The sequence below is a fragment of the Ambystoma mexicanum genome, chromosome 13, assembly GCF_040938575.1.
Source record: "Ambystoma mexicanum isolate Mex_15411 chromosome 13, UKY_AmexF1_1, whole genome shotgun sequence".
Classification (NCBI taxonomy): Eukaryota; Metazoa; Chordata; class Amphibia; order Caudata; family Ambystomatidae; genus Ambystoma; species Ambystoma mexicanum.
In genome coordinates, this window is record NC_090938.1 from 215,785,869 (window position 1) to 215,808,341 (window position 22,473).

The following is a 22,473-nucleotide window of genomic DNA, read 5'->3' on the forward strand; positions in this document are numbered from 1 at the left end:
ACTCGCGACTACCTATCCAACATAAAACATCCAAACACAATGACCACAGATTGTCGATTTTGCAAGAATGATAACACTAGAGAGACTCTCTTCCATGTAATCATGGTTTGCCCTGCTTTGACAGAAAGAAGAAACTTGTTCAAGGACTTCTTCAAAATCTCTCAGAAACAGATGAACACACAGGAACGATGGGCCCATCTTCTAAAAGGTCATGACAAGAACCTAATTTTAACAGTAGTAAAATTTTGGACTGCGATCATGAACGATAACAATTCCTGAGAAACGGAACCATGGATGTTAACCCTTTCTCCTCTTTTTCTACCTTCCCTAAATCGTAAATTATATAATGAAAAGTTTGTACTATCAAACATAACATTTAAAAAATAAATTAAAAAAAATATATATAAAAGGAGCCAAGTGGTCTGCAGAGGATCACACCATTCATGATCACTTCTACCGGTCCCTTCATTTCAGCCTCTTTACTATCATGCCCCAACCCTCAATGTGCATTTATACTGGTGAGAAGATCCAGCCGGAGTCTTGTACATGCAAACCATAGTCTTGCACAGGCCACTGTGTTTGCACCTCGAGTAGACATAATGTGTACGGTGCAGTGTGCAGCTCTTGACAGCCCCATGTCACCATGAGGCTGTACATCCAGCGCCAACGCCCCCACACCTCCCCACATTTTCCTGGGACTTTGTCAAGGATTTATAATGAGGCAAACAACACTACACGCCTCACAACGGCAAGAAAACAGAGCCTGTGTGATATTTTGGCCACAAGACACTGAGAAGCATACACTTGCTTACTTTCTAATTAATCATCAAAATGAATCGAGATGTGGGAAAGAAACATGTTGGGTAATTTTGAGCTTCATTGATATGGCTCTTTATTCTGCATTATTCATTTTATGAGAGTGTTTTACAGTGCCCATGTTGTGTAATTGTAATGCTATGTGCCTCGTGCACTCTCGATTAATTTGAGTATAATGTATGTTTTTACTGTATGTTCTTTGTGAAGTGTCTCTTGTCACCACTCCAGTGTGGGCATTTTCTATCTAGTGGGGCCTACACTTGCTGAAGTGGTTTATATTTACTGATATTAACTTTTAATGATGACCAAATTGTCTTAGAATTAAATATTATATTTTTGATTACCCATAACCAGAGACTATTGAATTTTTAGTTACTGTCTTAAAGTTTGCTCTGTTCATACTCTCCTTTGCAATTTTGACTAACCACAGTGACCGGTCTCGGGGTATTACTTGTCTGCGCGTGTGCAGTTTGCCTGTTACTTTGAGCACAATCTGTCAAGTTAGATGCATAACCATTCATTTAAGCATGACCACTTTTAAATAATGGTCTTGTAAACGAGACTAGAAGTCAAATTAAATACAAAATAATGTTGTCCAACAATTTCAATTGCATACCTACACCGATGCACCAGGCGGTCGGCAGGCACAGATATCCGAAAACACCCGCGTGCCTTAAAGCCTTTCCCATTGCCCGTGCTTGTGTGTTGTGCTTAGCAACCTGTGCCCTTTCTTGCCTCACTTTGCTACCCTCCTACACCAGACACTCGATTACAATATTTGTACTCACAGGTGGAAAAGCCCTGGGTGCACGTAGGTTATGTGCTGGGGTTTTTGGGAACAGCAGAGATGTTTAAAGTGGTAAGATAGCTCAGTGGTTTAAGCGCTTGCTGCAGCGATGCACGTGTAAACCCTGACCAGAGTTGGTGGCCGCAGGTTATATGCTGGGATTTGGGAACAGCAGAGTTTTGTCAGAAAGGTGAGATAGCTCAATGGGTTGGGTGCTTGCTGCGGCGATGTGTGCAGGATCGGCATGTCTCAGGTTCAGATCCTGGCAAGGATAACTGAGCCTTTCAATTTCACAAGGTCGATAAATGAGTACTGGCTACGGTTGGGATGGTAATTGTATGTGAATATGTGTGTGAGAAGTTCTCTAACAATATCTCTAACAATATTTGCTTCAATCAGCAGCTTTCTAAGAGGCAAGTTTTGTGCCTGGCTTTCCATTTCTGAGCTACAGTTATTTCATATTGGCCTATTGCTCTAGTCTCCTTCCGTCTCATTCTCTTGTACGCCTGCGTCCCTTATCGCATCCTCCTTTAAAACTTTGCACCCACTTCCTTGCACCAACTACCTATAAATGCAAAATGCAGATAACTTCAGTAAACGCACAAAATTATTGGCATTGCCAATGCTTGTTTTTGTGGCATTTCGGAAGTTGTCGTTTTTCTAAATTTCAATTGGGAAAGAAGGAACTACAAGTCCCACAATCCGAAGAGAAAAACAGGACTGGATGCCCATTCTGACACCCGGCCAAAAGAGCCTTGGGCACTCTGCATGATAGTAAGCAGGGTCTCCAACACTGCTTCTTGGCAGCCAGAGCATTGTGCGACCCCACTCTTTGGCGTCATTATAGCAGAATACTGGCCGCCCCAAAGTTACGGCCCTCGGCAAAGACCTGTTGACTTCTTTGATGCTGGGCACCATCTTGACCAAAACAACAATCTAACGCATTTGCGGTCACAGCCCTCAGATCTCTGGATGTCTCACGCTTCCATCTTTCAGCCACACAAACTCCATTCTGCAGATGGAGGACAAGGAAGATGCCAGGAAGATCTGCACATCCATTAACAGCAAGACTTCCCTTCATTCCATAGAGACTCAGGACTTCCCTTCATTCCAGAGGGACTCAGGACTTCCCTTCATTCCAGAGGGACTCAGGACTTCCCTTCATTCCAGAGGGATTCAGGACTTCACTTCATTCATTCCAGAGGGACGCAGGACTTCCTTTCATTCCAGAGGGACTCAGGACTTAACCTTTATTCCAGAAGGACTAAGGACTTCACTTCATTTATTCCAGAGGGACCAGGACTTCCCTTTATACCAGAGGGACCCAGGACTTCACTTCATTCATTCCAGAGGGACCCAGGACTTCCCTTCATTCCAGAGGGACTCAGGACTTCCCTTCATTCTAGAGGGACTCATGACTTCCCTTCATTCCAGAGGCACTCAGGACTTCCCTGCATTCCAGAGGGACTCAGGACTTCACTTCATTCATTCCAGAGGGACCCAGGACTTCCCTTCATTCCAGAGGGACTCAATACTTCCCTTCATTCCAGAGGGACTCAGGACTTCCCTTCATTCCAGAGGAACTCAGGACTTCCCTTCATTCCAGAGGGACCCAGGACTTCACTTCATTCATTCCAGAGGGACCCAGGACTTCCTTTCATTCCAGAGGGACTCAGGGCTTCCCTTCATTCTAGACGCAGGGGTGCACAACTGATTTTGACAGAGGGCCGAAAGTACCTTACATGAGGTCTATAGTGGGCCGAAAAGTAAAAGTGGGTGGGGCGGTAGGCGGGACATGTCAGGAGGCTTTTTCAAACCCCAATTTGTATTAAACACATGGAAAAAGAATATGTTTTTGAGGGGGTAACAATTTTTATTGCATTTCAAACTTACATTTTGTACTACACATTTTCCATTGTTATCATTTATTTCGATTTAGTTATTGTATATCGTCTGTTTAATTAAATGACATATATTTTATTGACCCTTGATTGGACATTCCGTTATTTTAGACTGCTATAGTTTGCTGTTTGGGTTGCCCAAGAGGAGTATGGCCTTCGTTGAGTCAGGTTTCCTCAAAAAAGCAAAGGATGTACATCTCCTAACTGTGCCTGTTTTAGCTTTATTATTGAGTTCACTCTTGGAGTGCAACACTATCCCCCATGGCTCCCACCCCCAACCAAACACTATGCCCCATGGCCCCCTCACCCCCAACCAAACACTATGCCCCATGGCCCCCTCACCCCAACCAAACACTATGCCCCATGGATCCCACCCCCAACCAAACACTGTGCCCCCTGTCCCTCACCCCCCAGGCAAACACTATGCCCCCTGTCCCTCACCCCCAACCAAACACTATGCCCCATTGCCCCCTCACCCCCAACCAAACACTATGCCCCAAGGCTCCCACCCCCAACCAAACACTTTGCCCCATGGCCCCCACGCCTCAAGCAAACACTATGCCCCCTGTCCCTCACCCCCAACCAAACACTATGCCCCATGGCTCCCACCCCCAACCAAACACTATGCCCCATGGCCCCCTCACCCCCAACCAAACACTATGCCCCATGGCTCCCACCCCCAACCAAACACTATGCCTCCTGTTCCTCACCCCCCAGGCAAACACTATGCCCCATGGCCCCCTCACCCCCAACCAAACACTATGCCCCATGGATCCCACCCACAACCAAACACTGTGCCCCCTGTCCCTCACCCCCCAGGCAAACACTATGCCCCCTGTCCCTCACCCCCAACCAAACACTATGCCCCATGGCTCCCACCCCCAACCAAACACTTTGCCCCATGGCCCCCATGCCTCAAGCAAACACTATGCCCCCTGTCCCTCACCCCCAACCAAACACTATGCCGCATGGCTCCCACCCCTAACCAAACACTATGCCCCATGGCCCCCTCACCCCCAACCAAACACTATGCCCCATGGCTCCCACCCCCAACCAAACACTATGCCTCCTGTTCCTCACCCCCCAAGCAAACACTATGCCTCCTGTCCCTCACCCCCAACCAAACACCATGCCCCATGGCCCCCTCAACCCCAACCAAACACTATGCCCCATGGTTCCCACCCCCAACCAAACACTATGCCCATAGCCCCTACGCCTCAAGCAAACACTCTGCCCCCTGTCCCTCACCCCCAACCAAACACTATGCCCTATGGCCCCCTCACCCCCAACCAAACACTATGCCCCATGGCCCCCTCACCCCCAACCAAACACTATGCCCCATGGCTCCCACCCCCAACCAAACACTATGCCCCCTGTCCCTCACCCCCCAAGCAAACACTATGTCCCCTGTCCCTCACCCCCAACCAAACACTGCCCCATGGCCCCTTCACCCCCAACCAAACACTATGCCCCATGGTTCCCATCCCCAACCAAACACTATGCCCCATAGCCCCCTCGCCCCCAACCAAACACTATGCCCCATGGCCCCTTCGCCCCCAACCAAACACTATGCCCCAAACACACTCAAGCATGCACCCATACAGACCCGAACCCCCCAAATCAGCACACTCTCAAACATGCACCCATACAGACCCGAACCCCCACCCCCCAACTCAGCACACAAACTCTGAAGCATGCACCATACATGCATCTCAACATACACAACACGAATATTCGGAAAACAAACATTCATGCACATCCTACACCCCCTAGCCCCCATCTCAACATACACAACACGAACAAACATTCATACACATCCGACACGCAATTTGTATTAAACACATTGAAAAAGAATATGTTTTTGAGGGGGTAACGATTTTTATTGCATTTCAAACTTACATTTTGTACTACACATTTTCCATTGTTATCATTTATTTCGATTTAGTTATTTTATTGTATATCGTCTGTTTAATTAAATGACATATATTTTATTGACCCTTGATTGGACATTCCGTTATTTTAGACTGCTATAGTTTGCTGTTTGGGTTGCCCAAGAGGAGTATGGCCTTCGTTGAGTCAGGTTTCCTCAAAAAAGCAAAGGATATACATCTCCTAACTGTGCCTGTTTTAGCTTTATTATTGAGTTTACTCTTGGAGTGCAACACTCTGCCCCATGGCTCCCACCCCCAACCAAACACTATGCCCCATGGCCCCCTCACTCCCAACCAAACACTATGCCCCATGGCCCCCTCACCCCCAACCAAACACTATGCCCCATGGATCCCACCCCCAACCAAACACTATGCCCCCTGTCCCTCACCCCCCAGGCAAACACTATGCCCCCTGTCCCTCCCCCCCAACCAAACACTATGCCCCATTGCCCCCTCACCCCCAACCAAACACTATGCCCCATGGCTCCCACCCCCAACCAAACACTTTGCCCCATGGCCCCCACGCCTCAAGCAAACACTATGCCCCCTGTCCCTCACCCCCAACCAAACACTATGCCCCATGGCTCCCACCCCCAACCAAACACTATGCCCCATGGCTCCCTCGCCCCCAACCAAACACTATGCCCCATGGCTCCCACCCCCAACCAAACACTATGCCTCCTGTTCCTCACCCCCCAAGCAAACACTATGCCTCCTGTCCCCCACCCCCAACCAAACACCATGCCCCATGGCCCCCTCAACCCCAACCAAACACTATGCCCCATGGCTCCCACCCCCAACCAAACACTATGCCCCATAGCCCCTACGCCTCAAGCAAACACTATGCCCCCTGTCCCTCACCCCCAACCAAACACTATGCCCCATGGCCCCCTCACCCCCAACCAAACACTATGCCCCATGGCCCCCTCACCTCCAACCAAACACTATGCCCCATGACTCCCACCCCCAACCAAACACTATGCCCCCTGTCCCTCACCCCCCAAGCAAACACTATGTCCCCTGTCCCTCACCCCCAACCAAACACTGCCCCATGGCCCCCTCACCCCCAACCAAACACTATGCCCCATGGTTCCCATCCCCAACCAAACACTATGCCCCATGGCCCCCTCACCCCAACCAAACACTATGCCCCATGGCCCCCTCACCCCCAACCAAACACTATGCCCAAAACACACTCAAGCATGCACCCATACAGACCCGAACCCCCCAAATCAGCACACTCTCAAACATGCACCCATACAGACCCGAACCCCCCACCCCCCAACTCAGCACACAAACTCTGAAGCATGCACCATACATGCATCTCAACATACACAACACGAATATTCGAAAAACAAACATTCATGCACATCCGACACCCCCCCAGCCCCCATCTCAACATACACAACACAAACAAACATTCATACACATCCGACACGCCCCCCCGCCCCCCATCTCAACATACACAACACAAACACTCAAAAACAAACATTCATACACATCCGACACGCCCCCACCCCCCATCTCAACATACACAACACAAACACTCAGAAACAAACATTCATACACATCCGACACCCCCCTAACCCACCATTTCAACATACACAACACAAACATATAGCAGAACATACCCGACACACAAACACAAACACACAGACCACTTACCGGAGACGTGCTGGAAGGCAGGTAAGCTGGAACGCTGGCAAGGTAAGTGGAATCATACTATGGCTGGCGTGGCAAGCAAGGCTGAAATGCCTTCCGGCATCAAGCCTTACTGGCCACGCCAGCCGTAGTGCTGGCACTCCATTGGTGCAGCACACACGCACTACGTGGCTCGTAGGAGTGACGTGGTGCGTGTGTGCTGAGCCAATGACGGCCAGTGTTTTGTCCGGCCTGGAAGACAACAAAGACTTTCCTAATGGAGGGCGGCCGATGCTGCTTGCGGGCCGCCCTCCATTAGGAAAGTCTTTGTGCCTCGCGGGCCGGAAAAAACAGCATGGCGGGCCACAACTGGCCCGCGGGCCGTATGTTGTGCACCCATGTTCTAGAGGGACTCAGGACGTCCCTTCATTCCAGAGGGACTCAGGACTTCACTTCATTCCAGAGGGACTCAGAACTTCACTTCATTCATTCCAGAGCGACTCAGCACTTCCCTTTATTCCAGAGGGACTCAGGACTTCACTTCATTCATTCCAGAGGCACCCGGGACTTCCCTTCATTCCATAGATACTCAGGACTTCCCTTCGTTTTAGAGGGACTCATGACTTCCCTTCATTCCAGAGGGACTCAGGATTTCCCTGCATTCCAGAGGGACTCAGGACTTCACTTCATTCATTCCAGAGGGACCCAGGACTTCCCTTCGTTCCAGAGGGACTCAGCACTTCTCTTCATTCTAGATGGACTCAGGACTTCCCTTCATTCCAGAGGGACTCAGGACTTCACTTCATTCCAGAGGGACTCAGGACTTCCATTCATTCCAGAGGGACTCGGGACTTCCCATCATTCCAGAGGGACCCAGGACTTCACTTCATTCATTCCAGAGGGACCCAGGACTTCCCTTCATTCCAGAGGGACTCAGCACTTCTCTTCATTCTAGATGGACTCAGGACTTCCCTTCATTCCAGAGGGACTCAGGACTTCACTTCATTCCAGAGGGACTCAGGACTTCCATTCATTCCAGAGGGACTCGGGACTTCCCATCATTCCAGAGGGACTCAGGACTTCACTTCATTCCAGAGGGACTCAGAACTTCACTTCATTCATTCCAGAGTGACTCAGGACTTCCCTTCATTACAGAGGGACTCAGAACTTCCCTTCATTCCAGAGGGATTCAGGACTTCACTTCATTCCAGAGGGACTCAGGACTTCCCTTCATTCCAGAGGGATTCAGGACTTCACTTCATTCATTCCAGAGGGACCCAAGACTTCCCTTAATTCCAGAGGGGCTCAGGACTTCCCTTTATTCCAGAAGGACTCAGGACTTCACTTCATTCCTTCCAGAGGGACTCAGGACTTCACTTCATTCATTCCAGAGGGACCCAGGACTTCCTTTCATTCCAGAGGGACTCAGGACTTCCCTTCATTTTAGAGGGACTCAGGACTTCCCTTCATTCCAGAGGGACTCAGGACTTCCCTGCATTCCAGAGGGACTCAGGACTTCACTTCATTCATTCCAGAGGGACCCAGGACTACCCTTAATTCCAGAGGGACTCAGGACTTCCCTTCATTCTAGAGGGACTCAGGACTTCCTTTCATTCCAGAGGGACTCAGGACTTCACTTCATTCCAGAGGGACTCAGGACTTCCCTTCATTCCAGAGGGACTCAGGACTTCCCTTCATTCCAGAGGGACCCAGGACTTCACTTCATTCATTCCAGAGGGACCCAGGACTTCCTTTCATTTCAGAGGCACTCAGGACTTCCCTTCATTCTAGAGGGACTCAGGACTTCCCTTCATTCCAGAGGGACTCAGGACTTCACTTCATTCCAGAGGGACTCAGAACTTCACTTCATGCATTCCAGAGCGACTCAGGACTTCCCTTCATTCCAGAGGGACTCGGGACTTCCCTTCATTCCAGAGGGACTCAGGACTTCCCATCATTCCAGAGGGACTCAGGACTTCCCTTAATTCCATAGTGACTCAGGAATTCCCTTCATTCCAGAGGGACTCAGGACTTCACTTCATTCATTCCAGAGGGACCCAGGACTTCCCTTCATTCCAGAGGGACTCAGGACTTCCCTTTATTCCAGAGGGACTCAGGACTTCACTTAATTCATTCCAGAGGGACCCAGGACTTCCCTTCATTCCAGAGGGACTCAGGACTTCACTTCATTCATTCCAGAGGGACCCAGGACTTCCCTTCATTCCAGAGGGACTCAGGACTTCCCTTCATTCCAGAGGGACTCAGGACTTCCCTGCATTCCAGAGGGACTCAGGACTTCACTTCATTCATTCCAGAGGGACCCAGGACTTCCCTTCATTCCAGAGGGACTCTGGGCTTCCCTTCATTCCAGAGGGACTCAGGACTTCACTTCATTCCAGAGGGACTCAGGGCGTCCCTTCGTTCCAGAGGGGCTCAGGTCTTCCCTTCATTCCAGAGGGACCCAGGGCTTCACTTCATTGTTGACAATGTTGTGTCAGTTTCCTGATATTTGTAAAGGCATCTGACATTAGCTATTGCTGTGACACGCCCTTCTCTTGGGCTGGTGCTTCATTGGCACTGGTGCTTTGCCAGTCCTCGGTGTTGCTTTGACTGCGTGCATGCTGTGACTTGTAGCACTGAATGCTGCGCGTGCCACATGCCAATCTAAGTGGATAAGTGAGACTGTGCATGGACGTTTTACCCGCGTGGTGGCATCCTGGGAATGCCAGTGTGTTAGCGAATGCTGCCGCCTTGCCTCCTGTGTATATGGTGTCATGTTGGCGAGTTCCGTCAATAGATTTTGTAAAGGTGGGAACACAGAGAGCCTCCCAAACGACCACCGCCGGCGTCTCACGTGTGCTGTCATGCCCTTCAGTCGAACTGCAAAACCGGCTCATCATTGGCACCTCTTTCTCGGCCCGGCGCTTGACATCCTGCCATCTTTTGTTGCCTTTCAGATGCATTCGGTCCGTGGCCCCTTGCCACAAGGCCTGCCCCACCAAACCACTCAGGGCAGACGATGCATTTGGCAGGGACTGTTTTACAATCACTTGTTCTTACAGGTTACGCCACTTATTGGTCTGGGGGTATTTACCTTATACGCTATTTATAATAAACCACCTGCCGTCAATACCGCAGGATGTTAGGCTTCAGTGCCTTTAGGAAAGAATAGGCCATAGTTTTCCCTCCACCCAAAAGGTGGGGTATACATTGTTTATTTGCCCCCACTCTTTTGCAACCCCTTTTCTTGCTGAATGAAAAGAAGCAGGGATCATGAAGGGTGAGTGATGCCCACATTCCCAGCCCCTTTGAGGCGGGAGAAACAGATGACCTCATTACCAGTTGGGCGGTATTTCGGTGGTAAATATGTCAGAATACTATCCAATGGAATTATTGTTACTGCCACTTGGTCCAGCGGAATTACCACTGGATTACAAGTGGCGATGGCAGAGTTAATACCAATTTTTTGAGACTTCATTGGCCTCTATGGGGCATATTTGGCCGAATAACCACCGGCGGAAATACCGCTGCAGTAATTCTGGTAATTTTACCTATTTTTGGCAGAACGTGGGAGTATATACCTACATCATGATGCTATAGGTAAATCCTCCACTCCAGAGCCATGCTCGTAGTATGGCGCTGTGGGAAAAGTGGCGGTAATTCCGTTACTGCCAATTTTTTCCTGCAGCACCATACTCGTAATGCGACCACAGAGTTTGCAGAAAGGCAGTGACCCTTCTGTGCATTTTTGTCTCCATGGGACAGCATCAGTGTGAAGTAATGGAATTTTTATTTTTATATAAGGTGTATAGTATTATAAATATTGTAAAGGTTGAAGTATTTTAACCATATGCAATAAAAAAAACAAAAGGAGGCTTGCATTACATTCCGATTCTACAAACAGGGATGAAAATGCATTTTTTTAAAGTTTGTAATGTCCATACATGGGGTCAGACGGCATATTTACTACATGTGTTAATGCCTGAATCCCGCATTACTTCACTTGCTTGCCAGCGACAACGTCTTAAAGTGACAAGACACTGCATGCGGTAGTGCCACTTACTGCATGCGCCATTATTCCGCTCCAATTAACTGTACATATCTGACTGCTTTGCATTTTGTTGTATATTATTGATTGCCTTGTATATTATTGTATATTATTGACTGCTATTCCTGTGTACCTCTGTGTACTTTCTAAGATTGCATTCTCCCATTGTCTGTAACTACGCCGTGATACCCCCGGATCTGGGCGTATAACAAATGTAATAAATAAATAAATAAATAATTTCTTGATGGAAAAGATGCAAAAAACGTAATCGTGACTCTTGCCCCCAAAATTTGGCATCTCTTTATGCTATAGGACAGGGAACTGCAACTTTTGGCTCTCCAGATGTTTTGACTGCAACTCCTATCAGACCTAGCCAGGAAACACTAAGGCGAGGGATCATGGGAGTTGTAGTCCAAACATCTGAGGAGCCATAGGCTGCTGATGCCTGTCAGATATTTGAGACTACAGAATAGGTTGGCTAGAGCTAATGGGAGTTTCAGTACAAATCATCTCACGGGTCACATAATGAGCAACCGTGGTGTTGAAACATAGAGTGAATGAACCTTTTCCCTTCTGCTGCCGCGACGTTTCCTTTCCTCTCAGAGTCCTCCATATGACTGGATGCCATTGCTGCATCGCTTCCATGTTTTCCAATGAAGGTGCTGCTTGCAGTATTTTGGAAAGCAATGAAAGTGGAAGGCTGCAGCACCAAGAAACTGCCAAAATGGCAGAGGTTGTGCTATCTGTAAGGCAGTTGCTCTCAAATCACCCAGCAACTTTTGTCGAGAAACTCAGCATCTCCGGCAGACAGCGCACCACCAGAAGCCAGGACACGCGCAGACTTGAAACCACCGCTCCAAAAAGGATGACCAGAAACAAGCCGCTCTGCCAGCGCCTCAAGACTATGGAACCTCCTCCCCGTTAGCTCCCACGCTCCTACAATTCTGAAAAGAACTCTAGACCCACCTCTTCGAGGAGGAAAGACTCCTCAACACCAAGGACATCACTTCACCCCTGGCGCAGCCTGGCTCTCTAGACGCTGTCTGCCCCGCTCATCCCCGCCACCCTGTACAGCTGTACCCCTCCTCTGAGTCTCTCTGTATCCAGCCCTGCTGTATATCTATTCTGTTGTATATCTCTGTAAAGCGCTCTGATGCTTCTCGAAGCTAGGTCCACGCTCTATAAATGTCATAATAATGATAATAATATGAAAGGCTACTTTTACATTACATATGTAGTCCGCTTGAGGGGTCGATACTGGTATTAAAACCTTTTGAAACACCCCTTATTGAGCAAACATTCTTAATCCTCAAGACCATTAATACTTTTGTTGAATGGTGGTGACTTTTTTCATATTGTTTAACTCAACTAGATAGATTTGGTGATTAAAATGCCATTCCCCTCCTTATGTGTATTTCTATTCTTATGGCTTTGTATCATGAATCCTTTGCAAAACACTTGCAAGATTCTTGAGTTCAGTACTGTGGCATAATACAAAAAAAGTTGCTGTATAAAAGATATGTAGGCTGTGTCTATTAATATGTTTTATTCATACAATGTACCTATGATATATCATGCACGTTTTTATAGACTGTGCATTTTGCATTGTGCAAAGTGCAGGCATTGCATATTCTGTCTATCTGCACTGATTCCTTTTTGTATGGTTTTGCTTAAAGTGGAGCCATGTCTGCACTTTGTGTGCTTCTTTAAAGGAAACATTTGTGTGCAGTTTAGCAATGTACTCATACACATTCCTGCAAAGTGTCCATTTTCCAAGCACATGTCGAACTGTGCTTGCACTCCTCTTGTGCACCTTTTGCACTTTGCGCATTTTGCTCCGATTCCATTTTATGAATCAGGTGTATGGTGGTTGTCATAATGTGATGTTAGTTTGCTGGTCTTCCTCGGTTCCAATTGCCCCTTTTTGCAGTACAACTGGCTCTCAACTATACAAGCATGTCATGCTTGTAAAGTCAGCATGCCTGGCTTTTGCCCAGCTAGCTGCACTGTGTCCTGCGCATGGCATTTCTGAAAGGTATGGCTGCCAAGCTACCAAGTAGATACTCATGCAAAATTAACCGAAGTTATTTTCAACTAGCATTCTCCCAAACAGCGCACTGTTTCCAATCCAGAAGCACTCCCGAAGAAGGCCCATAGTGGCCACGGCACGAGAATACCCTCCAAGAAAAATCGTGTGTGCCTCAGGACTTATTTGTAGAGCAGTGGTCTTCAAACTGGGGCGCTAGTCCCCCTAGGCCGGCCCAAAGGATGTCCAGGGTGGGCCCAGACTCTTTGAAAAATGATTGAGGGAACTGATTTTAATAAAAAATATAAGCAGTAGAAAATCTGCTTATATTTTGAAGAGCCTGAGCCCCCCTGGTACCCCGTTCGGCCCTCTAAGAGGGGGTTTGGAGGGGAAACCCCTAGGTGGGAGGGAGGGGCACAGAAGCAATATTTGTATTCAAGGGGGTGCTCTGTATGAGACAGTTTGAATAGCCCTTCTGTAGAGCAACAGATGCAATAGACGAGGGCAGAGAGAAGGCATGGAGGTCAGCCATCAGTAATTGATGAGTTCAGCCTTGGAACCAATACAGGCCCTGGACATAATTTTAAAAGTGGCCCCATATTACACATTTTCAGCAAGCCCAACCCTTTTCCTATGGGAAATTTTGGTCACCACGCAAAAGAGGGACAGGGTGCAGAGGCCTACCAGGAAATCTCCAGAGTTCCCTATAGGCCAGTCCACCCCAGTGCATAGCGCTCATTTATAAAAACAATGAATGCCCTCTCAGTAGGCACTGCTTTGTTTTACAGCCTCATAATTCTGGAATGCCTTCCTAGACAGCTCATAGTTGAAGTCAGACAACTTGTTTTTGACAGGTACGAACAACCTAGCTCTCTTACCATCTAGCGCCTTACTGAACATCACCCATTTGTCCTACTTTTTCAGTTTTTATAGTAAACTGAGAGTATGCAGTCTTCTTATTTTTCAATACACATATGTATCTTTAGTTTTGTTTGTTAGGTGGTGATTAAGCACCATCTCTAAACTGAAACTATTACATTGGAGTACAGTTAAGAAGGGAACACAGCTTGTGGGTGCTGTTTGGTTATTTACCCATCCATTGAAGGCCCATGCCCATGCTAATCCCTTTGGCCTTTCCCACCCACTAGATGCCCCTCCTTGAAAAAAACACATTGCCCTGGTAACTAAGAGCTATCTCTATCAAACAAAAACATCAAACTATATAGTATACAGGGCATCCTGTGTTCGTTCTAAAGTCCTCCAAGAGTGCATGGCTTATTTGCAGCTGTAAATTTGCTGCTGGTGTAATAAAAATGTCTTAACCATGTGTGCTTTCAACCAATTGATTTGTATGTGTGTCCACACATCTGTTCCTTGTACTGAAGACCTCTTAAAAGCAAGCATTGACAAAGCCGACAGTTTCATAGGTATTCGATTGCCATTTTCCAGGCACTGACATCATATGCCCAGCTACTCATACCATGTCCCAGCTGTTTTTGTCAGAGGCCCCTGAAATAGTGCTCTTGCTGTATTTTGCATAGTGCTAGCATATTGCTAATACTTCCAAGCAAGGGAAGACGGCTGTAGCACTTGATGTAAGAGGGCTTACTGGCAGTCTATGGTATAGCGCACCTATAGACGTCTGATGTGCACAGGACCTGGACCCCAACAGCATTTAAGAAGACAGACGGCATATCGGTGCTCCGCTAGGTCTTACATTGACTCACATGAAAGGATCTTGTCCCTCCTGAAGATGTGGAAGGGGGATATGCCCCCAATGCCGGATCTTATTCTCTGAAGCAGGGTTCTGCAACCTTTGGCTCTGTAGATGCTTTGGACTACAAAACCCAATGACCCTAGACAGCTTAGTAAATGCTGAGTGATCATGGGAGTTGTAGTCCAGAACATCTGCAGAGCTACAGCTTGCAGACCCCTGCTCTAAAGACTTGCCTGCTTAGAGCAGATTTTGTATTTTGACAGATAAGCATGATGAATAGTGTTCTCTATAAACCCCGGCATACAGGCATCTTGCGGCTTCCTTACCTTAGGAGGCCCTGTACATGTGATATCAATCATGTTCTCACGCACAAATCCCTGCCGACTGCTCTCTCCACAATAGTCCCGCCACGCACTAAGTATCTGTGTAATCTCCACATGAAAAGTAGGACTTCCACCCCTTCCAACAATCGCTATATAGTAGATAGGCCTGTGGTCCACAGTATCAATGAAGCTTGTCCTAGAATGGGTGGGTGGTGCTTGGCGGTGCGATTGCCCAACTATTTCATATCAATATTATGGTCCCGAGGTAAGGCACGCATGGCAAGATTAATGTTGGTGGGGTGTTGGCGTTGATATTGGGGTACAGGAAAATGTCTGTTGCCAGGGTTATTTATTTATTTTTTGTATGTGTATAGCGCACACAAGCCCTCAGGCATCAATCAGGGCGACATATGCGTTGGAGCTCTTCCTCCATCGGGAAATTTCTTTGTTCTCATGCTTGGGTGTCTTCGTGATCTTCATAACTTCCTTGCATTCTCGTTAATCACAGCACAGCTTTATTCGAGATCTGCATTCCTGCTCGGCGTCGCGGGTACACGCGCCCTCCGACTCCTGAAAGCGCAATTCTGCTTCGGTTTGGGCCTTGTCAGGCGCTTTTCGCTAATTGCCTAATTTTCAGTCCACGTGGCGTGATCACTCGCTACATCTTCTGGCGCATTAACGGACCGGAAGCAATCAGGCGGTGACAATTACTGCAAATTAGGACCAATATGCATAATTCATTGTTCTTCGAATTAAGTTTGATGATATTAACCTAAAGGTGATGGGCGAGGCAGCGGCGGCACAAACATTCCTTGCACGGAACATATTTGCATGAAAACTTAATATGCCCCAGTGCCTACATCATTGTTCAGTACATTTCTTTCTCTAAGTAGTATTGTTTCTTATTATTTTTCTTGTCTACCACTGGTCTGAACAGCTGTTTTAGGTTTCCAGGCATGTTTAAAGGAAATGGGGCTCATGTCTGTGATGACAGGGAGTAAAATTAATGGGCAAAATACATGCGTAAACATTTTACTCCATGTCATGTTTTTTTAATTTTTTTATTGTGATTTAGTTTGATTCAATATACATTTTTACACAACTTACATTCCATCCCTCCTGTATTAAAAAGAAGACTTTTTTCCCTTTGTATCATTTGTACATATGATCATTGAGTCCGTTCGTACGTCAAGGTCTCCCAATGTTTTCTCAATAAAGTTTATTCCTGCACATGTTAGTCTTGTGTTATTACCGTGCAGGAATTCTTTCCACCAGTCATCTGTCATGTTTGTATGGCAGAGAGGAGGCGCGGATGTCATTTATGATTCTGCTACCCCATAGACCCCCTCTGCCACCCCAGCAGCACAATGGCGAAAGCATTTATGTGAGAGTGACCTTTTCATGCCGGCACAAATGCTGTGGATTCCTACAGAATCGTCTTGCTTTTGTCTAAGATGCATAAATGGCCGGCGACATTTACTCCATTTGCACTGCAGTGTGCAAAAGGGATGCTTGCCTGAAGGTGTTTTTGCCTCCACTTTAAACCTCACCTTTGCACTCAGACTTGAAGTAGATGGGACCTGCTTCTACCTAAGTGCAAAGGTCACTCGTCCCCTCTGCGCATTGTATGTTTTGTTTTTTTATGGAAATGCGCTTGATAGCAAGCATGTACATTCAAAGAGAAAGGATGACTCGCACAGGCAGCCCTTGCTGGCCATAAAGCAAGTGTGTTGGGGGCAGTGAACGGTGTCTCTGCAGAGGGGAGTTTCCTCCAGTATCTGCAGAATTGGCCCTGCGGTCTATTTCTGGCACAGGGGCTGTGTGCGCCCTCTGTAACTCGAAATAGGATTTGGAGGAGGTGGGCCCAGCCGAACAGATGGTAAAATGCTGCCGCACGTGTCTATATAAACCAAAGAGAAGGTGCCCACGCGGAGCTCGAAGTCCTGACTGTGAGCAGAGAGTGAGCAGAGTCAACCAACATGCCAGCCAAAATCCCCATCAAGAAGGCCCCGGCCAAAAAAGCTCCCAGTAAGCCGGCAGAGCCGGCAGTGGCCCCTGCCCCGGAGCCTGCCCCGGCTCCTGTGGCTGAGCCGGCCCCCGCGCCTGAGCCTGCCCCTGCTCCAGAACCTACCCCTGCTCCAGCAGAGGAGCCCAGCCCTGCTGCAGAGCCACAGCCAGCCGAGGCCCCGGCAGAGGCTGCCCCTGTGGAGCCCGCTGCCCCGGCGGAACCCGAGAAGCCGGCAGAGGTTGCGCCGCCACCGCCACCAGCAGAACCCGAGAAACCCAAGCAAGGTAAGGCGCGGGAAGGGCGTCGGTGCAGGCAGGATTGACTAGAGAGGTGGCCATGGGGAAATCCAGCAGCAACGAAAGGCTCTGGTGTGGGATAGAGAAACGGGTGGACGGAAGTCCATGGCAATATCATGGATATGGAAAATTAGCCAAATGACAGGTCCATCAACAGTGTCGCCTAGAACCAAGTTTAAGACTAATAACGAACCTGAACTCATTCAAAACACCTTAATTAAAAAAAAATCGTTTTCTCTTAAAATTGCGAACCTATTTTATTCACTAGTTGTCCATTTTTTCCCAAATCTAGATCATGATCTTAATAAGCGGCTTTGCTAATCGGACAGTTATCAAACGCATGGTTATACCGTGAGGAGAGTTCCCCTTTTAGCGTTGGCTATGCCACCTGCACTTACTTTTGAATACTCTGTTGCTCGGCGTGTGTCAAGTGCCGCGCTTGCCACTTCCTTGGCCTCTTGGCGTGGAAGTGCGGGATTGTTCTCTGCAGCCGGAGACTAGTATTGGGTTGGACCTACGCTGCTTGTGTTAGGGTTCGATTTTGCTGGTGGGTGGGATGTGTTCTATGGTCGTGTGGGCACGGCTGATAGTGTTTCAGCGTTTTTGGGTGTGAGGCCAGCTCTGAATCCGTGTTTGCTTTTGCTTGCTTCGTGGAGGTGTTGGGTTGGCTTGATGCATTGTGGTGTGCTGTAGCGGGTCGCATAGTGCTGTTTGGTGTACCCCATAGAGTGAGGGTTTGAGTGTTGCATGGGGTGTTGTGGGTGTGATATGCGCTCTCTGGAGCAAGGCATGCTGCTGGAAGTTGTGTCTGAAGGGGGTTGGTGAGTTTTTGGTAATGATGCGGGTTGCTGGATCAGATGTGTGTGTTTGTGTAAACGCGCTGCGCTTTGGGCTTTGTTTTTGGTCCCACTGTTTGCTTTGTTTTGTGGGATGCAAGATGTGCTGTTGGCACTGCGCTTTGGGATTTGTTTTTGGTCCCACTGTTTGCTTTGTTTTGTGGGATGCAAGATGTGCTGTTGGAGTTTGTGTACCTTTGGCCTGTATGTGTGCTGTGTGTGTACCTGGCTCTCGTGCTGAGTGCTGGAAGTGCTGCTTTTGCTTGCACTTTGGATTTCTGGACTGGGTTTATTCATTTGGCGAGCTGCCGGGTGGGGGTGAATGGGTGCGACTGTACTCTAAAAAGTGAGTCTGTTTGTGTTGCATGAAGTGGTTTGTAGTGGGGATCTGGTGTGTGCCTGTAACAGCAACTCGTGCGGTGGGTATTAATACATGTTTTGTTATGGATCAAGTTGTTGGATGAATTGTGTAGTGTGCTGCATGCGTACCTGTGGTTTTCTTGTGGGATGCAGGATTTTAGACTTGTTTGTGCTCGACGCGGTGTGCTGTTGTTCTCTCTGCATGCGGAATGAGGTCGTGTTTGAGTGTGAGGCATGCTGCTTTGTTAGAAAAATTGTGTTTTACAATTCTGCGACACATAGCATGGCGTGGATGTTCTTGCGTGCGGGTGTGTTCTATTGAAAAAAAGAGAAATTGTGTGTGTGGTTTCTCGGGGCGTTGTCCTTACTCGCTGAGGGACGGTGGTTCTCTGGTGGACCTGTGTGTATGTTTGCGTGAGTCTGAGTGAGCACTTGAGTCAACAAGCCACATACTCGAAATATGTGCCATACTTTCACCCCTTTGGTGGTTTGCTGGAAAATGCAATTGTGTGGCCTATTAAAAAAAATAACAGATTTAAAAATCTGTCCTTTTCATACTTTTTATTTCGAGTTCCAACTGCCGGTTCTTCTCATCAAAAGTAGGAGAGACTCGGACATGCTATCGGAAGCTGGCTTGAAGTTTATATAAAAATATGGTGAATTTTCAAGCCACACACTCAGGGGCGTTGCTAGGGGGGGGCTAAGGGGGCTATAGCCCCTGATCTTTTGGTTGTAGCCCCGGATAGAATCTCAGGAGCTACAGCCAAAAGGCTAGCTAGCCCCCAGTCCCGACGGTTCCGACTTCAGCGTAGCCCCGGGTCTTTTCCAGACCTAGCAACTCCCCTGCACACACTTACTGTATTCTGGATCTATGTGATTATTTCGAAAAGAAAATGTCGAATCTCTAAATACCGATTTGTTTTTTACCCCATTTTACCACATATATATATGTGGGTGGAGACCCCAACCACCCCAGTAGCCTTCTACCTTTTTTAATTAACTTAACCCTCTCCCACATATAGATAGGCTAAAATCGGGCTATGGAAATTCAGTATTTTGGACTTCGACATTTTTTCATCCTTTATTTTGGTATGATCCCATTAATTCATAGTCGTTGCTTCGTTTTTATCAAGCTGTAGTTAGGCCAGGGCATAAATGAGGTTGCACCGGTTTAAAAGCTGACTCAGCCAGTCTGATTAGCTGACTCAGCTTTTAGGCATGCTTTAATCGTATTAATTGGCTTGATCGATTTTTGTATTCCAAGGTCCATGCATTATTTTCGCCTCGATAATGTTAAATACACTGTGCTAATCAACACAATGGGCCTCATTACTAATGTTGCGGTAAGGCAACAACGGCGCCGGTAGTGCTACCGGCACCGTTGTTGCCATGCTGCAACATTCCGAGTTTGCTCGCGGGGGCATCTCTGTACACCTGGTCAGACCAGGCGTGCAGAGCAGCACCCGCGAGCAGAACTGGATGGTAGCAACGGTACCGTTATGAACGGCACCGCTGCAACCATCCTCCCCATTTCCATTGAGCCCTATGGGGCTCAAATGGGAATGCCACTTGACATTTCATATCCCTGGCATATTCACCAAATGTAAGGTGAAGCCTCTCATGTACAGATGCTGCTATCATGTGCCATTGGCATCCCCACAAGTTCCAGAAAAAAACATGTGATGCCTGTTAATGTCACCAATTTATGACATTGTTACCATATGCAAGGTACAGCCTCACATGCCTAGGTGCTTCCATTGTATGCCAAGTGCAGCCTCAAATCCCCAGCAAAGGCATCTAATGCCAGTAAATAAGTAATATGCTGGTAAATTCACCATACGACAGGTAGAGACTCACATGTATTGGTGCTGCCATCATTTGCTAGGACAGTGCAAAATGCCTCTGCAATGCCATCTAATGCAGGTTAACATCTCGTGTCTCATGTATGGTACAGCCTCACATGCCCAGTTTATATTGCATGCAAATTGCATCTTAAATTGCGCCCTGTAATTTGATGGAGTGGCAAATAATACATCATAATTTCAGGATTCTATACAGTGCTTCATGCTGGTCCATCCTACTTCTAAATTACATAATTAAGCAATGTGCCCCGAGCGGCGGGGGCATTACTAACTCAGGTAATGCCCCAGGGCCCATAGTTATAGGCCTGAGTGAAGTGAGGGCCTTAACGAAGGCCCCGGGGCCCGCCGCGAGGGGCATATAGCTATTAGTACCCCGGCCGGCAAAAACCATGTGACCGGGGCACTAAATGTTTTTTTTTTTTTGTCCCTAAATGCTGCGGTGGCAAATGGCCGCCATGGAAAGGGAAAACAGAGTTCATTTTCCCTTTCCATGGCGGCCATCGGGAGCAGACGCGCTGGAAACAGAAGCGTTTCCGTCTGCTGCCAAAAAAAAAAAAAAGAAGGTAAGTACGGTTGGGAGTGCGGAATGGAGAAAAATAATCAAAATAAAACGTACCTGGGTCCCCGGCGGGGGACGATAGAAGCCTCCAGCCGTGTGGAGGCTCGGAGCGGGGATGGCCCCGCTCCGAGCCTCCACACGGCTGGAGGCTGCCATCGTTCCCCACCAGGGACAAGGATAGAAGGTAAGTGGGGTAGGGAGGGAAGGGAGGCGGGAGGAGGGAGGGAGGGAGAAAATAAAAAAGCCAAAGCTTTACCTGAGTCCCCGGCAGGGGACAAAGGCAGCCTCTCAGCGGTGGGGAGGCTCGGAGCGGGGATGGCCCCGCTTCGAGCATCCTCATTGGCTGAGGTGTTGCCACGCCCCCAGCCGGGGACAAAGGCTGTGGAATCCCGACAGAGGGATTCCCAGCCTGGTAATGACTTGGCGAGGGCCAATCAGAATGACTCTTTCATTCTGATTGCGCCCTTGCCGGGTACTAATTAAGCAATATGACCCGAGCGGCGGGGGCATTACCGACTCAGGTAATGCCCCGGGGCCCATAGTCGGTAATGCCCCCGCCGCGAGGGTCATATTGTTATTAGTATCCCGGCCTGCAATATTTGCGTGACCGGGGTACTAAAAGCAATTTTTTTCTGTCCCGAAACGCTGCAGCGTGTCGGGACAGAAAAAAAGAAACGGCCAAGAAAATGGCCACCGCCATGGAAAGGGAAACGAGTCTGTTTTCCCTTTCCATGGCGGTCATCGGGAGCGGACGCGCTGGGAACACATGTGTTCCCAGCGCGTCCGCTCCCAAAAAAGGATCAAGAAAAAGGTAAGTGGGGTTGGGAGGGGACAAAAAAAAAAAAAAAAAAAAAAAGACGTACCTGCGTCCCCGGCGGGGGACGAGGAAAGCCCCAAGCCGTGTGGAGGCACGGAGCGGGGATGGCCCTGCTCCGAGTCTCCACACGGCTGGAGACTTCCCTCGTCCCCCGCCAGGAACGCAAAAAAGGATCAAGAAAAAGGTAAGCGGGGTTGGGAGGGGAAAAAAAAAAACATACCTCCCTCCCCAGCGGGGGATGAGGAAAGCCCCCAGCCGTGTGGAGGCGCGGAGCGGGGATGGCCCCGCTCCGAGTCTCCACACAGCTGGAGACTTCCCTCATCCCCCGCCGGGGACGCAGAAACAAGAGGGTAAGTTGGGGGGGGCGGGTGGGAGGGAGGAGAGGGAAGGGAGAAAAAAAAATACCCGAGTCCCTGGCGGGGGGCGAAGGCAGACTCTCAGCCACGGGGAGGCCCCGCTTCGAGCCTCCCCATAGGCTGAGGGGTTGCCACGCCCCTCGCCGGGGAAAAAGGCCATGGAATCCCGACGGAGGGATTCCCGGCCGG

General features: G+C 48.5%; 1 protein-coding gene across 1 annotated transcript in view; it reads left to right on the plus strand.

Annotated features, from left to right (window-relative positions):
• The first annotated feature begins 17,116 nt into the window (after nt 1–17,116).
• Nucleotides 17,117–22,473, plus strand: part of MYBPH (myosin binding protein H) — a 223,562-nt gene continuing 218,205 nt past the window's right edge. The window contains exon 1 of the mRNA XM_069633675.1: nt 17,117–17,482. Within this exon, the coding sequence (XP_069489776.1) occupies nt 17,170–17,482 (313 nt within the window). The 5' untranslated portion in view covers nt 17,117–17,169. The remainder of the gene's footprint in view (nt 17,483–22,473) is intronic.